The following is an 18,486-nucleotide window of genomic DNA, read 5'->3' as shown; positions in this document are numbered from 1 at the left end:
TGATGCGAAAACCATTTTTGCAGGACAGTTGTGCGACATTCTAGCAACATGTCCTGGCCAACGAATCAGTCCAGCTTTAACTACTTTCTGAATACTGGGTTCGCCGTAGAGACGCGTGAGTTCGTATGCAGCTTCAGCTTCAGCTTTTTCATGTCTTACTCAGATTTGACTTCCTTGGGAAGCTTCCGTAGTACCTGCTTCATAATAGCCCAATATTTTTCGATGGACCTTAGTTCCGGTGCATTGGGCACCTTCATGTACTTGGGTACGAAAGTAACCCAGTTGGCTTCATAGCACTCCAGGACATCCTTTGAATAGAGGCACGAAGCTAGATCCGGCCAGAAGATCGTAGGGCCCTCGTATTGATTCGACAGAGGAAGCAGACGCTTTTGTTGACACTCCTTGAGGTAGATCTGTCCGTTTACAGTCCCGGTAGTCACGAACGGAGCACTCTGCTACATGAGCAGATACCTTGCCAAATCATGTATTGCTTGGCAAATTTTGAAAGTTTCTGCATGCTTACTCCTACGGCATATCAAACTTGTGCTAGACGGTGAAGTACAGTAGCTCCGGAAGCTGCCAGAAGTCCGCCTTGACGTAAGTCTCATCATCCATGGTAAGAGAGTTGAGGATTTTCCAGGTGTTTGCGCAAAATAAATTCGCGACTTGCTTTTCAGGTAACGCCATTTTTTCCAAAAAATCAGAAAATCAGGTCAGAAAAACTGACCGCGATAAAATGCAGTGTAAACAATACACTCTAAACTACTTCTACCCAAAATTTCAAGAGAAAATACCCAATGGGTAATTTTCTACAGCGCAGCGTTTCTTCCGTGGTGCAATTTGTTGTGGGACACCCTTTATTGCTGGCTTGCAATGCCCGCAAACCCCATAGTAGTATCGCCGGAGGACCAGCATAGCCTTTATACCATATTTTTCGAATTGGATGAGTGTTTCAAACTGGTCTAATACTTATTCAGGGCAAGTTGCCTTTCTCGTACCATATTATACTGTGGCCTTAGCAATGATTTCAATATCTTGGTAGCCAAACAACGCCCGATGGTGGTACCAAGACTGATATAGCCACACGGATCAGGAAGGCCAGGGGTGCCTTTGCAGGTCTGCGAAACATTTGGCGCTCAAACCAGATCACTCTACGTACGAAAACCCGAATCTTTAATTCAAACGTTAAATCCGTACTGCTGTATGCCTGCGAAACGTGGTGTGTCTCAGCGGAGACAACGCAAAAACTGCAGGTATTCATTAACCGGTGCCTGCGATATATTATTCGTGCCTGGTGGCCTGATAATTGGATATCCAATGAGGAACTCCATCGTCGGTGTCATCAACGGCCGATAGCCACAGAAATTCGTGAGCGTAGGTGGAAGTGGATCGGACACACCTTGAGGAAAGGAGCGAACGAGGTTTGCAGAGCAGCACTCGACTGGAATCCACAAGGACAGCGTAGAAGAGGCAGACCCAGAGGCTCATGGAGACGGAGCTTAGCCAACGACATCCGGGCTGTAGACGAGAACCTGTCTTGGCGACAGGTAAAAGCCATGGCGGGTAACCGTCAGCAGTGGAGATCTCTGATTTCATCCCTTTGTTCTGCCGGACCGGCGGACATGGACACATAAGTAAGTAAGTAAAGCAATGATTTATAGTCGAACATATTTTTCGTTGTCCGTTATTGTGGACTTGAAATTCTTAGCAAGCATCGTATCACACAGTTTTCGTTCTCTGTTTATTGCCAATATGTCAATATACATGCAACAGACGCCGTATCTAGAATTGATCATACCAATAAAGTGCTCACAAACACTCGGGAAATGTGGGAAAAATGTCAAGAAGAACACACGAAAAGTCAAGAATTTGGCGTAAATTACTCTAAATCGGAAAACCAAACTGACTGCTTTACTAGAATGTTGCTGAGAAATATTAACATTCTGAGAAAATCAAATTTATGTGCAGGGTGAGTAGTAATAACCGTCAGTAAAGTAAATGGTCACCACAAAAATAAGACGCATTAATTTTAATTTTGAGGGTATTTCGTGTAAAGTATATCCATAACATTTGTCTTAAATTAGTTTAATTCAAATCTTTCTCCTTTTGCTTTAGTTACCAGTCGCAATCGTCCCACTCTTTCGAAAAAGGCCACTCTTTCGAAAAAATAAAAACCGGAAAATTGTCTTCACACCAAGCCTGTGTAGTAGAGTGTCCCAAAATAGCACTATGTCAGAAAACCCGGGGGCTCACCCCTCAAATGATAGCTTAGGGTGTCACAACAAAACTTGTGTATGACGTCAACATTGGTTGCCGCGATTTAGGGGTCGCACATTTGAGTTTTATGAAAAAATGGCATTTTTCAGGAGTAAATTCAGAAAAATGTTAAAGTAGGTGAAACAAGGTACTTAAGGGGAAACCGAAAGTGGCTCAAAGATGGCTGGGTAAATGGCTACCATTCGAACCATGTATTGTTTTGCGCCTTAAAAATGCATCTGTATTGGCAGAGCACGCTTTCGCCTCGTAATCAGTGCTTCCAGCGCTGTTATAATTTCCTAAAACTTGTAATTCAATTTATCGATCTGCTATGTATCAATAAACGCTCAGCAAAACATAATTGCTAATGGAAAATAAATTTAACTGATCATATCGATCATTACGTTTTCATAAAAGCGACCAATGTATAATTTGGAATTAGTTAATAGATATTTGGTTGCGCACATATTTCGTTGAACTAGCGATTTCCGTAAAAGCAGCAACACAGTATCAAACTTTCGTCACATCAATGAGCTTTTAAAGAGCTTTCAACTTTCGCCGCATCAATGAGCTTAGAGTGAAGTAAACAAACAAAACGCAAATGCAGGAATCAAAAACGCAACCCGATGCGACCCGAAACGCGACCCCGCATTATTCAGTTGCTGCTGTTAATTTTGATTGAATCGGAATGCCTTGATAAAGAAAACAAACCCTTTTTCGGGATGTTTGTAGTCAGTGCGGTTGGCTGCGGATCAGCTGTTTATGTTTACAAGCTCCGCTATTTGACATATATTACCAATACTAATGCAATATTCAAATAAACGTTTAGGTTTTTAACGAACACATGAGATGTACAGTAGTGTTTGTCGCACTAACACAATAACGTTAGCCACTTTCGGTTCCGCCTTAACTATTTTTTTCGCAATCATTGGGATCTGATACATTCATAAAAAAGTTATGGTGGCATGTCTGGAGTCATATTTGGTTACAAAAATTTATTGAATTTGGCAAAAATTTAAAATTTTCGAAATTTCATTTAAATATACGTCTCAGGGTAACGTACGTATACTGTGTAGATGGGAAATTTTATGACGAACAACTTTGCCGAAGAAAGTATGGACGTATGTTCAAATCTCGCTGAGGTATTCACGTTTTTCTGAAGGCGAAACAAAACACATTTCTGTAATTTTCAAATTTTAGCAGTTTCATGTGAAAGAGGTAAATGAAAAAACTTGAACTATTTACTCTAAACGTCACTTACGTTTTTGATAAGAGGAAACATGCACCTTCCAAAGAATTTGGCACCATTTAGGCTCAAAAATCACTTTTAAAAGGGTGTATTTTTTTAAATAGGTACTATGTTTGAGAAATTGTATCCCCTGAAACTAGGTTTGCTCCTTAATGAAGCCTAAGCGTGAGTTTTTGAAAATTGAGTTTTAAACATGAAAAAATAAACACTGAAAAAAATAACTATGTTCTGAAGTCAGGAATAAATGTGAAATTAAAATATACAGGAAATGGTACCTTCGAACTTTTTTTTGGAAAAATAGTGGTGATTTGTTGCATTTTGAGACTTTTTCTGAAATGGTGCAACATTTATCAAACGATTTTGTAGAACAACGACTTTCACGAATATTTTGTAACCTAAGATTATTATTATATTTCTTATTATTATTCTTATAACGATGTATAACGAGAAATATACATATATGTAATTTGAATTTGAAGAACAACTCCGTATGTGCTTGACAACACGTGTTCAAAATAATAATAAGCTTTTAAATGCAGCCATACTTGAAGAAAAAAAGTTTAATATATTTTATTTTTTTATTTTAAACGTGCCCTTTTCATATGTTATCTGTGCTATATTACCAAGTTAGCAACTAGAATAAATATTACCCTTCAATTTGTCTGAATACACCTGGCTGATTCTACCATCTACTGATAGTACAAAAAGGGTCAAAAAAAATTCAGTGTTTATTTTTTCAGGTTTCAAAATCAATTTTCTACAACTCACGCTTAGGCATAATTTTGGAGCAACCCTAGTTTCGGGGGATACGATTTTTCAAACATAGTACCTATTAAAATAAATACACCCTTTTTAAAAGTGATTCTTGAGCCTAAATGGTGCTAAATGCTGTGGAAGGTGCATATTTCTTCCTATCAAACACGTAGGTAACGTTTAGAATACATACTTCAAGTTTTATCATTTACCTTTTTCCCGAGGAATTACTAAAATTTGAAAATTGCGAAAATATGTTTGGTCCCGCCTTCAGAAAAACGTGAATACCTCAGCGAGATTTGAACATACATCCATACTTTCTTCGGCAAAGTTGTTCGTCATAAAATTTCCCATCTACACAGTATACGTACGTTACTCTGAGATACTGTTCGATACCCTGTTTTGACGTTTATTTAAATGAAATTTCGAAAATTTTAAATTTTTGCCAAATTCAATAAATTTTTGTAACCAAATATGACTTCAGACATGCCACCATAACTTTTTTATGAATGTATCAGATCCTAATGATTGTGAAAAAATAATTAAGTGCCTTGTTTCACCTACTTTAACATTTCTAAAAATATTTTTTTGAATTTACTCCTGAAAATGCCATTTTTTCATAAAACTCAAATGTGCGACCCCTAAATCGCGGCAACCAATGTTGACGTCATATAAAAGTTTTGTTGTGATACCCTAAGCTATCATTTGAGGGGTGAGCCCCCGGGTTTTCTGACATAGTGCTATTTTGGGACACTCTACTGTGTAGTTTTCGCCTAGTGAGACGGTGCAGAATCTTGTTGGAAGCAGTATGGTGCATTATGACGATGGGAAGCTAATAGTTATTTTAAGGGTAAGTCGCTTGGAACAATATGCACTTCGTTCGTGCCATTTTTGTTCATTGCGTGATTTATTGTGCCGGGAAGGTGTCGATCACGCCAAACTTGTGTTCATTTGTTCAGTTTGATAATGTCACAAAAATTGCCAGAGCTACCGGATTCCAAATTTTTAGAGTTTGGATGTGTCACTTGGTTGCTACAGTGTCCATCGTTTCCTGGATGGTGCCTAGCACAATGTTCTCAGCGACTTTCCCATTGGGTTATTCAAAACATATTCGACGTAATATTAAGTGTTGATTTTCAAACCAGGTTCAATGAATAGCACTGGAAGCATCAAATTTTTAGAGAAGAGTCCCTGTATTATCACGCTGAAAACATTCTGGAACTTTTGAACAGCCAGGTTGTCTCGAGGAACATCAGAAAGATGTACTGCCTATCCGAACTGCGATCATTTTGTTGGTTGTGGTGATCCTGCAGCAGGAACATTTTTTCGTCCGCAAACAGAATTTCACAATCACCGTGCTGCTTGTGCAGATGCCGACATCTTTCGACGCTTGCAACCTTCTAGTTTTGAGTCAAACCGTGCACCCGTTGTTTTGCAAGCTGTGTTGATATCTGAATACATTCTAAACGAAATATATGCAAACACACATTTGATTAAACCATTTTTAATTAAACACGTCCAAAAAATAGTAACAGTTATTACTACTCACCTTATAATGAGTACACCCCCGAACGAAATCTTCGAATTGAGATGACTGTGAGAAAAGGACTCATCATGTTATACGAAAGTAAGATTTCGAATGTGATGCTTGCTCGACAATGTCTTGTTTGCTATGAGACTGGTAAATGTGCAGAGATCTCTCTAATTGAAGCTTTCCAACTTTTGAGTAACTTAACACTAGATATACCAGCATTTTATATATACCTATTTATACCAAAACCAGTCAAAATGACTGGTGGATAAGAAACGGTTGGTGAACGACTGAATAATGTGCAACACAGACCCTATAGTGGTCCTTAGCCTCTTATCCAGCAACTTCTATCTCCACCTCCTCGTGGTAGGGTAACCAACCTGTTTTAGACCTCATCTGCAGCTGTACATAATTTAGACACTTTCATTTGATTTTGCTGTAAGTGTCAAAATTATGTACAGCTACAGATGGGGTCCAAAATAGGTTGATTATCCTACCAGCCGGAATACGAGCAATCTTAGCGGAGATGTGGTAATCAACCCTGGTGGTAACTAAGGTCGTATACCGACAGGCAAGGAGGCACTGTCTTGTCTCGGAACTATACGATGGCAGCCCCATCATGAGACTCGGCAGCTTAGCCCTAGTCAGGCAAGCTTTTTATATCTAATATATTATTACGAAAAATCAAGAAAATTCAACTCGAAACATTTAGCATGAACAGGCGATGAAACAAGGATTTGGAATGGATGCTTCCTACCTGGAACTGTAAAACCAAATTTCGTGGATTGCGACAGAATGTTGCTCGTTCAGTTAGTACCGCAAAAGTTCGACATTGTGCCACTACAGGAGATCTGTCGCAAGGGCGGGAAGGTTTGGGGGATCCGTGGCGGCAAGGCCCAATTTTGCCAGAAGGGTGGAGCAACCAACGAACTGGGAACGAGCTTCGTAGTGATGGACCGAATGCAGGATCGGGAGAGGATATGTGTGTTGAGGATAACAGGCCGCTTCTTCAACTACACCATTATAAACGTGCACTGGCCGGACGAAGGTAGACCCGACGACGAGAAAAAAGCGTTCTATGTCCAGCTGGAGGCAACATACGATAGCTGCTCGAGTTCTCGCCACGGGATATCATCGTCATTGGGGACATGAACGATCAGATCGACAGGGAAGCAATGTATAGTGATAACGGCCAGCGATGCATCAAATTTGCAGCTTCCCGAGGCCTGGGGATCAGAAACACATTCTTTTCCCACATCCCTACTAGCACAGTTGTCATAAACTAGTTGTGGTAACCGATTAACGACTGATTTCAATCATAAATAGGTTGCAGCAACCAGAAATGACAAAAGTGTGCTACTTGGGATAAATCTACAAAACCACCAGGAGGTCACCTGACCAACTAACATTGAACCTAATCGACCATATTCTCATCGAAGGTCGGGTTTTCTCGAACATCACCAACGTACGCTCCCTACGGGGTACGGATATCGACTCAGATCATTACCTAGTAGCAGTACACGTGCGCTCAAAATTATCGACGGTATATACCTCACGATAAAGCCACCCTCGGTTAAACAGTCAATAATTAGACAACCCGGAATGTGATGAGAACTACGCGCATACTATGTGCCTTCCTCTGTGGCCAGGTGCTTCGACCCTCGAAGATAAATGTAGCAGGATACGTTCGGCCATCAGTGAGGCTGCAAAACGCCCGAAGGAGAGCTAGAACCACTATTTCAGACTAGTGAGATGCGCAAGTTCTATGAGAAGGTGAGCCGATCTCGTAAAGGATACACACCGAGGCCTGATATGTGTAGAAACGAGCAGGGAAACCTGGCCACAAACGAGCGTATAGTGGTTGGTGAGTGGAAGCAGTTCTTTGATAGGGATCTCAATTGCTGATATAGCAAAAGGAAATGGAGCAAAAGTCAACGTATGAGAGCCTAAGGGCGTTTCGACTTCCGATCTCAAAGAGATCCGGCGAGAAATCGGTCAGCTGATGAATAGAACCGCCGAAAAGGACCGACTCTCGACAAAACTCTACAAAAATGACCTAGAACCATTAGGAACGGCATTTTACTACTTTACTTTACCAGTCATTTTGACTGGTGCTGGTATAAATGGCAAAAACAAAAATTATATTTGCTGCTAATATATATAAAGTAACATTAAGTTCATAAAATGTATTCTCTACTTATAGCTACAAAAGTCATAACATCGTTTCTAAAATCAAATGTTAGATGTTGTAGAAATTTCAAATTGAAATTGCACGACCAGTCAAAATGACTGGTCTGGTATATCTAGTGTTAAGAGGCGAACCAGCCGCAGCCTGAAAACCTCTTAAATAAAGTATAATCAAATAATAATAATGATTCGAGTTGCTTTAATACTTGACATTTTTTTTTGGTCGAATAATCGATTGTATGACCATACAATTGGCCAGAATGAACGCTGTTTTAGTGAATAGAGAGGTATCTTTCTGTCAAATCTTCTTATTTTATTTTGCTTGTATCTCTGAAAATGTTAGATTATTTTCATTCTTTCAAAGAAGATTGCATAAGAAATTAGGAATTTTTTTTTTGCGATGGCAGTGCTGCCAAATATTTTTTAATTCGATTTGGAAACTAAATTGGGCACTTTTCTCTTAAGGGGCATAGTACTTTTTCAATTTAAAAAAATCGAAATTTTTTTATTGATTATTTCGAAAGATTAACATTTTGATCATATTTGTTTCAAGTCATTTCGATGAATTCTAAAAATTGACAAAGTTACAGCTATTTGTACCGCGCATGTTTGGAGCGATTACACAGCGAATAAAAACTTCAACGTCGTTTTTCTCGAAACCAGGTTTTGAAAGTCGGTACTATGAATATCTCAAGAACGGCTCAAGCAATTCTCATGATTCTTTTTTTGTTTCAAAGCCAACAAAATTATCTAGTGTTTGACCTATCCTTTTTTCGATATTATAATTTTTGTATTTTTCAGAAATGTTTAAAGTCAATTTTTTCGACTAAAAACCTTACTTTTATGTTTGAATGTCCGCCATTTTGTTATGCGTTCGAATTTTAAAAAAGGATGGGTCAAACACGAGATAATTTAATATACTTTCATGTCGTTTTGGAATTTTTCAATTCGGATAAGCCCCCCAGCGCCAATCCATGGTACCGCAATTCATGATTTTTTCAAATGATCATGTTCAAGGAGCCGTAGGGGAGAGGGGAAGAGGTTCTTACATGCAAACAAAATTATAAATATTAGTATAAAGTGCAATGTTTAGAATCCAAAAAACCCGAATAGATTCGCTTTTCGCGTTATCGAGAAAAAAATATTTGAAATATGGCAAAAAATATGATGTAAAAAGTACTATGCCCCCTTAATGTATACAATTTGATTTCGTAAATTCCAACACTATCGTGTTCCCCACGTGGTTTTCTTACATACAAATCACGCATCGCTACGAGATATTCTCCGCTGATCCAGAGAATCCAGAGATACATCGATTTGAAGCTAGTAGCCTCCGATTTTTCATAAATATCAATAAAGTAAAATTGTATTTTTTGAAGCAGTAAGTCTCTATGCAATGCGCTATCGTGGAACCATGTATACCGCATATAAATTTTCTTACCTTAACAGTGTTGCCAAATATTAAGTTTTTCTCATGATTACCCGAGCAGGAGCGAAGAACAAAATAATATTAAAACAATATCAAACTGAAGTATAATGCTATATTTTGTTATTAAACAACTATGGAGATTAACTATTATTTTACCAACTATGTCAGCCAAAACAAGACCAAATTTTGAAACGAGTTCTTCGATTTCCATAACACATTTTGATATTATTTTGCTCTTCGCTCCTGCTTGGGTAGCTACACTAGTTAAAAAAATATTACTATCATAGTCATAGAATCAATAAACAAAAGAGGTAAGATTTCGTAGTTAAACCTGACAGCATTGTAGCACCGTAAATACAAAAGATACCGCAAAATTTTATTCTACTAGTTCTAGTTCTACAAATGTCTTACATATAACATTGTCAAATTTTACTTGTCAAATGAATCAAAATTGAGTCGAATTAATTGAACCATCCCTGCCTTGGAGGTGTCTGTCAATCCTATACAGTTAAAAGGAAACCCCTTCTATAACAGTAAATTACTGTCAAAGCCTTGGTGTTAACTTCATATTCGAAAAAAAAGTTAGTTGTAAACCATAGCAAAATGACAATCAGATAGCAAGCAACTAAAAATGCATTATCTTATTGCAGAAGTACGTTTGCAACATTGTTCTCATGCATATGCATCACGATCAAAATATCTTGTTCGTCCATGTATAATAAATGTACCATAAGTGAGTACCTACTGACTTCCGTATAACTCTATCGAAAGCCACCGCAAGTTGAAGAAACATTCCTTTGCCTTATCCAGTAGTTTTATCAAGCATAGACGCATTTCCCACCCTCCAGTGCCAAGCAAAGATGTTGTCCTTTCCTGTTATGGATTGCAGAACACACACTGCTGATAAAATATTCAAATGCAGTAAAAGACACTTTTATACCTATCATACATTGCGGAAATTTATGTTTATTTGATTTCGATACATCTCGCGTACAGTAAGCTATCTAATCCCCATCGTCAGATGAGTGTTCGGCTGTGGCTTCAACGTCGATAAGTGAAAAGAGGCAATATTCCACCGACAAATCCCAATACAGTTTGACATCTTTGAAATTGCCGCATTTGCGTCGAATGAAGTCGAACGCGAATTTGCCCGGATTGGCACCATGCAGAAAAGAACAGAAAATTTCTTCAAGCTGCCAGGTTCTTTGGCAAAACACCTAACGCGCAAAGAAAAGAACCCAAGTGCGGGAGATAAAATTGAAATTGGATCAACGCGATAAAACTGTCTTTATGCGCCCATCAACGGAAACGAAATGGAAAAGGATATTATCACACACATGTTTTCGGTGGAGAAACTTTTCCTTTTTACTGGCACGCATCCGGTCTGCCCCGAAAGGGAGGGCGTGTGAATCCCGAAAAGTATGCGGCACCAAAGAAATGAAGGGATTCCGAAATGACAATTTGATTGGCTGTTGGATGGAGCTTTTATATCGGTACCCGTAAACGGTTGCGACAATTGGGCTTTTATTGCGCTAAAAATGATGTCTTACAAGCAAGTACCTACCAAAAACGGGCAGATTGAAGCGCCAGTTTTGATGCATAACGTAGCTGCGTTTAGCTTACTTTATATATTTTTTACGTGTCACTTACTGGTAAATACATCACTTTCCTTCCGGTAGGAATCTAACTTTATTATTTCAACATCCATGTCACACATTGAGTTAAAATAATCTCTAACAGATGTCATTATTACCTAATCAAAATAATAAAAACATATTTAAAAAACCAATTAATTTTCTTTGACTGCATTGGTGTCTGTGCATCTGTCTGGTTTCTGTTTCTGTTTTTCAATGGTTGTCAATTAGCAACTTGTGATGCATTTGAAACTATAAAACTAGCGACCGCAAGTACCGCGTTCTACCCTTGCTGGTTGGTTTATTTGCCTGTGCAACTCTACAACTATGCTCCTTTTACTGTCCATTACTCAGCCCGAGAGGTTAAAGTTAAAAGCACATATGCCAGCGCTATACTCAAACATACCCTCACACATCGTGTTCAACCTTCTCTACCAACCAGGCAAAACTTTTATTTTAAATGTAATATGCTAAAAAAGGACATTTTTCAAATCTCCCACGGGGGACATATATTTACTTAAAATGTAAGTAAATGTTTTTCTGGATCACCGGTAAAAACACTCATACCAGCAGCGTATTTGCAGTTCGCTGTTCTAACGCTTTCTCTGTCTCTCCCTAAACCAGCTTCCGGCTTAGCGAAACCGAGCAAGAAAGGGTTTGTTTGACAAAGAAGCGGGGGATGATAACTTTATACTTTAGGTCCATTCCTGGTCGTGTGTAAATTTTTCAGGATCTGTTATCAGAGCTGGTTGTTTACCAGAGGAAAACCCTTTCCCTGTACGAGGAAGTGCGTGTGTATGTGACCAACACGGTGTCCTAATTTCCAAGCAAACAAGACCTACCGCAGCAAAAGTCACCCTTCACCTCGAAAAGCAGATAATTCAGTGACTGATGGTGTGCTTTTGGTGGAAAGCTGTGGCTCATTTTGCGCATTCCTGACTTGACCCTTTCCACGAGTTCACAAACTTTAAGTGGAATTTTGCCGGAAGATGTGTTTGTCAAACCTTGCATGAATAATTGAGCATGCATTTGTACGCCTAAAGTTGGGATGAACGTCGCAAGTCCTAATACACGTGATGTTGTGGATATCGTGTGGGCTTCCATATCTGTAAATATTTTTGGTGCTAAATGACATCTGGTGTTTTACATCAGAGAAAACAAATTCGTGGAATACATGTGAAAAAAAGAGATTTTTTAAATAAGCAAAATTAAGCGTTTTAAACGTTTCTTCTTAAAGATTAAGCGTGAAAACCAAATCTATTTCTGCTTTTTCAATTAACGTAGGTATGTTAATTTTCATGCGAAGGTATACCAAAATAGAAACAAATTCAAAAGAAATTTTTTTAATTTATTAATTTTTTAAATTTTAATTTTTTTTCGACCAGGTTGAAGTTAACTTCCCAAGCAACAATTCCAAGTTTTATTACGTTTCTATAGTGGAGATCCACCAGAAAATTCTGATGACCGCTGTAAAACTGCTTTCTGACCAAGTGGTCCACTCCTTAGGATGTTTTCATAACCTCTATAAGAATCAGGTTATAAGGGGCCATTCAGATACCACGTGGACACAAAAATGCCAATTTTCAACACCCCCCTCCCCCTCCGTGGACAAGCGTGGACATCGACTCAACCCCCACCCCCCCTCCGTTGTTTGTCCACGTGGACATTTTTTTTTCTTATATGAAATTCTGTGCTCAATTCTGTTTTCATTTGCGTTATTCTGTAATATAAAAAAATTAAGAAAAAAGCTTACGTAAAAGCAAGCTAAACTAGGCATGTTATCAAAATCTAGTTCTTCTACCCATGCTGATCTTGTCCACTGCAAATAAATGATGGACTACAAGAAAGCCTGTTCCAGCTTGATCTTCGCTTGTAGATTCATCTGCTTCAACCCCTGTTCAACGGAGTACCCTAGCTTGGTCGCTGAGTTTAACACATCACAAGACCTCTCTGTTGTGGTTCGTGAAATCTTAGGAAGACGAATTATTTTTCAAATACGTTGTCAACGAATTTTCTTTTTCGTGGCGAGCTGCATTTGATTGTAAGGCAAAATACAATACACGTCGTGACCTAATTTTAATTAATTCAAAAGGCACAAAGTTCTATTCATTGCAAAAATGTCGCTTGTTCACGTGGACATTTTCTATACCCCCTCCCCCCCTTCCGTGGACAAGCGTGGACATTCACGTACCCCCACCCCCCTCTAAGCTGTCCACGTGGTATATGGATGGCCCCTAAGGATTTTAGGCATTTTTATTTTAAGTTTAAACGTGAAAACCAAATCTATGCTTGCTGTTAATATATACGTTGTTAACTTCCATGCAAAAATCTACAAAAAAAAAACAAAAACGAAAGAAAATTTTTTTGGCCGATTTTCGGAAATTCCGCTGTTTGAATTTCCATTTCTATTTCATGCTACAAGCGTTAACTCAACTCGTACACTCATTTCTCAAATTTTTCAGGCTGTAGAGCCCACAGACTATTGATTTAAAAAAAATTAACTCATGTGCTACAAATTATTTTTTTGCCCCCCGATTTTTCAAGCCAATTTCCAGAGGGGAGGTGACAAAAATTTTAAAATGATCTGCAATGGCCTTATTTGAACAAAATAAATATATTCAGTATGTTCCGTATGTTCCTTATAGAATCGAAAACTACTGAGCCGATTGGCGTGAAAATTTGCATGTAGGAGTTTTTGGCGCCGGGGAAGGTTTTTATGATGGTTAGAGACCTCTCCCCCCACTAAGAGGGGGGCTCCCCCTCCCATACAAATGAAATACAAATTTCGTCATAACTCGAGAACTAGTCAAGCAAATGGAACCAAATTTGGCATGTGAAGGTTTTTGGAGGCAAGAATTTTTTCTATGGTGGATTAGGACCCCTCACCACTTTAGGAAGGGGTTGGGGACTCCTATAGAAGTATAATCCTTTCCAAACGAAATACAAATTTCCTCATAACTCTAGAACTAATCAAGCAAATGGAACCAAATTTGGCATGTGGGTGTTTTGGGAGGCGCATTGAGACCCCTCCCCTCTTTAGGAGGGCAATTATGGCCCCTCCCCCTATAAGAGGGGACGCTCCCATACAAATGAAATATGTACAAATTTCCTCAGAACTAATAAACTAAATGGAACCAAATTTGGTATATGGGGGGTTTTGTAGGCAGGAATTTTTGTGTGTTGGTTTTAGTCCCCTCACCCCTGTGATAGGGCCTTATCTCCCTATCTCTCCCAGTGCCACGAACTAAACCCAATATATTTTTAGCCGCAGATCGAAAACTTGCCCAGTATTCAGTCTAACATTTTTCGCACCAAACGCTCCTCTGCTTTAATCAAAAAAGGACTCTCATATCTGTTTTAAAAATACGGTGAAAAGAATTTACAAAATATATTTCGCTTTTCCGTAATTTAATCTAACCCCGTCAAGCACTTAGCGGGGTAAAATTGCGATTCATGGACGGGGCAAAAGTGCGATTCATGGACGAGGCAAAAATGTATAGCAAATTATATACAACTTTAAGCACTATATTACAGATACTAGAAATGGAAGATCTGCAGAAAACTGTGTGCTCTACAGATGTTGGTCGACAATGTTTTTCCACTGATGAAGCAAAAAACAAACGTTTGGAAAAGTTTCGATCTGACGGAGGCTTCAATACATCAGGCAAAATAGAAAAGGTGCAAATTGAGAATATTCCTCACCTAAACATACCGCAGATTGGAGATCGCACTTTTACGCTTCGCACTTTTACCCCGCGGTATTCGCACTTTTGCCCCGCTAGTGGGGTAAAAGTGCGAATCAGCACTTGATCGGAAGAAAGAAGAATTTGTTTTGCAAAACACTATTACCGCAGATGATTTATAGTTGAATGTAAAGACATTGAGTTACTGCATCACTATAAAATATATCATGTTGTTGTTCTTCTTTATATCTCACGAAAATTGATGACAACTTCGAACATCGCACTTATGCCCCGCCCTACACTAGTCATGGCGAATATTTTAATGCTATCCGCTTTATTTTATCAGACTAAGCAATGGGGGGAGTTGTTTTCTACTTTACTGTGAGGAAAATTTGTATATTAAACCACCCATGAACTCCTCAGAAACTTACAAAACTCGAGATTGTGACAGAGGTCATCCGAGATTCACGATTTATGCACAACACACATTTTAATTTGTGGTAATACGAAGTTTGTCGGGTCAGCTAGTAGCTCTATAAAACTAACCGATTTATTGCGGTTTGATAAGCAACCGCGATAAGTCCCATTGCGATTCGTGCGCCATTTCGTATTGCTACGCCATACTTATGGTAAGTTTATAAGAGACGTGGCCAACAAGTTTTAACGTAATAATATAAGCAACCACAATAAATTTGCTTTATTAATAGTTTTATTATGATTTTCTAGGTAGTAATAAATGTGTTTTGACTCGTATCCTCTTGGTATTGCGCAATACCACAATAAAACCAGAGGTAATGATTAATACCGCAATAAAACCTTTATAAAATTCAAGTAAAACCAAGTGGCTTCAGAATTGTTACTTGGGTTCCATATATCGAGACGCTCAACGAATTGGCGACGAGTAGCGCAGGATGAAGTCTCCACTGTACTGTACTGTAGGATTCAATGTTACAGCAAGAAGAATAAGATATACAGTCAGTCCACAATCATGGGTCACACCCAACTGTGGGTCATTTTAGCTCTAGCTGCTAATTTCCGTTTAAATATCATCTAATGATTGATCAAATTAATAGTGCTACGTGTGAGTAACAATTTTATTAATCAATTACTATAACATTCACGCATTAATCGGCAGATAGAGCTAAAATGACCCATAATTGTGTATGACCCATGATTGTGGACTGACTGTAAGTATTACCATTTTTCTTTTTCACGGTAGGTGAGGGCTTCGTTACACTACCACTTATGCGACTAGCCATCTTGGGTTTATCTGGAAACCAAACGCACGACGAAATGTGCGAGGGAAACAGTTTTTCTTTCTAATTTTCGTACGATAATCAGTGTTGTGTACACCAGAACCAGCTGGCACCCCACGGAAGAGGGGATACGAGATAATGGACCGAAGTGGTATCACCTACTTGAATACCACCTCCATGTAATTCTTATCATTATATTTTTCTTTATTATCTCAATGGCTTGTTGATTCATATAGACAAAAGTATGAGACGAGACATTAAAGCCAGGAATTCAATTAATATTATCATTCGATCACATGAAACGAGATTCTTCTCGAAATGATGAGCTATTATCACTTATCTATCAGAAAAAAGACATGTTGGCATATCAAGAAAACGTTGCTAGTTCTTAGGTAACCTCGCAGTCTGGCATAGAAACTTCGTGATTGTATATGAGACTCAACAAACCGGCCGTAGTACCAACAACAAAAACATAAATCGACAAGTTGTAAGCACAAACAGTTTAGTAAGTCAGTGCATTTTTAAGTATTTTCATTAGGTATTATCATATCCTCAAATAAGTAAACGTGCCTTTGGTAATCAGTATTTTTATTCGGCTATACGGCGTTGGTATATATCCATGACCAGTATGATGAAACTCGCGTGTGAACATCGGGAGAACCCAGGCCGCACGGAATTCCCCAAGCTACGATGCCATGTAGTAAACCGCCATGTATCAAAGGACCGCCGGAATCGCCCATGCACATACCTTGGCCATATGGACTGAGCGTACAAATGGTACTGTCTAAGATACGGGCCGCGTTGGCCCAATGGCGTGCGCGGCAATCGTCCAACGTAATAATGTCGGTAACCATCCATTGCAAATTGTCCGGAACTCCGGCATTGCTCGCGAGTTGTCCCCAACCCGAGACCAATGCACCGCTGCCCGTATTGATGAAGTTCAACCCTAATCCAACGGTCTGCACTAGATTGTTCATAGTGATGGTCGACGTCGTTTGCACCAACGAGATATCGTTAGCTAAGGTATTTGCGTTGTAGAACTCATGAATGACAATACGGATCACATTGTGCGAGACACCGCCACTGCTCAACAGATGACTTCCGACCACTACTCGTGTGTTGACCGGCATTTGTGATACAGTGCAGTGAGCAGCTGTAAGGGCATAGCGATTGTTGATTATAGTACCACCGCAGAAATGCCTATTCGCAGCTGTACGAAGAGACACCTGATAAGGAAATTGTCCCGAAGATGCGCTCCAACCTCCCACAACTCGCTCGTTCCCTTCAAGATATTCCGAAGGGACAGCTGAAACATAAAGTGTAACTTAGCGTTTTTGGTAAATTACAAAATTGTGCTTTAAGGTACTTACTGCCAGCAAAACCTTGAACAGCACATGCCACTACAAACAGTACACTTAGACGGATCATTCTGACCTACTTGTGCTTTACCAACTGACCAATATGAATATTCAAATTGGTTTAAATACCTGCAGTCTTATCACGTATTAGAGATAGTGGACAAGATAAAATCATGTTCGATGAAATTCCATTCGAATGCGTTCTGTTTATTTTACTTCGGTCCAGCAGTGTCATAGTTTAGTTATTGTACGAGTGATAAGCATGTAAATTACTCAATCGCTATTTTTTGGTATTTCGTCATCAAAATCTGATGTGATTTACCCGTCAGTACGCCCAAAAGGAAATGCTCATACTTTCAAACGTCATCCAGGTGTTATCTATGGTATGCAAATTGTGGCGACTGGCGATTACTCCAATGGATGAAATTGAGCAGAATAGCCCACAGTTCATTGAAAACTGCATCCCACTCTATGAACTATCACACGAACCTGAGGCCACACACAATGTAGCCAAATTCTCCAAGCGACAATTACGGTTCAAAGGAAGCGCAAAAAAAGACCGGCAACAAAATGCGCCAAATCCGACCGAATCCATTCGGGCGCATACGAGTTTGCATGCAAACAAATCAATTATACTGTTTGATATTTGATTTATACCGCGTTGATACTACATTATTCATAGGAACAAAAGGAATCCCTCGGGTTGCAGAGGGGACTCGGAAGGTACCGTACGATATCGGCAACGAGCAACACAGCGGAAGGTACGATTTTCCCCGGAATTCACAATTTTCCGCATTTCAGCGGCCTCCTCCTTATCCGGTGGGTTATGAATACGAATGAATATCAACCAAATTTGTAACCGTATTAAATTTTATTTCAACCATAATTCGCGTCCACATTCGTATTCTTTTTTCGGCTTAGGGCGTACGGACGCGTTCCGTGTGTGGACGTAAATATCCCAGAGGAACTCCAAATTTTGTGTATTTTAAGTGAATAAAAAAGCCCTCCTCCAATTTGCGGGAAACTTGTTTGTTTGCATATGTGTTTGCCACTATGCGTGAGGATTTGCACAAACGGTTTTGTTTTCCCCGGATCCAGGCCCGCCCGAGCCAATATCAACGTACTAGAAATGCGGTCCAGCTGCCAGAGT

The 18,486-nt window shown here is 39.2% G+C and overlaps 1 protein-coding gene across 1 annotated transcript; it reads right to left on the bottom strand.

The window, feature by feature from the left end:
* Window positions 1-16,574: 16,574 nt before the first annotated feature.
* Window positions 16,575-17,406, bottom strand: LOC128737246 (chymotrypsin-2-like). Its single transcript, XM_053831850.1, has 2 exons — window positions 17,349-17,406; window positions 16,575-17,284 (listed from the first exon to the last, which is right to left on the bottom strand). Exons 1-2 carry the CDS (start codon window positions 17,404-17,406, stop codon window positions 16,575-16,577), a joined length of 768 nt encoding a protein of 255 aa, XP_053687825.1.
* Between the last annotated feature and the right edge of the window lie 1,080 nt (window positions 17,407-18,486).

The sequence above is a fragment of the Sabethes cyaneus genome, chromosome 2 (assembly GCF_943734655.1).
Source record: "Sabethes cyaneus chromosome 2, idSabCyanKW18_F2, whole genome shotgun sequence".
Lineage (NCBI taxonomy): Eukaryota > Metazoa > Arthropoda > Insecta > Diptera > Culicidae > Sabethes > Sabethes cyaneus.
The sequence above is the reverse complement of the archived record's forward strand: the minus strand, read 5'-3'. Positions and strand labels throughout refer to the sequence as shown.

Bases quoted from the DNA above. Each gene is read 5' to 3' on its own strand.
- LOC128737246 (XM_053831850.1), bottom strand. From the start codon at position 17,406: ATGATCCGTCTAAGTGTACTGTTTGTAGTGGCATGTGCTGTTCAAGGT. The intron at 17,285-17,348 runs GTAAGTACCTTA...TTTATGTTTCAG, and splicing joins TGTTCAAGGTTTTGCTGGCA to CTGTCCCTTCGGAATATCTT.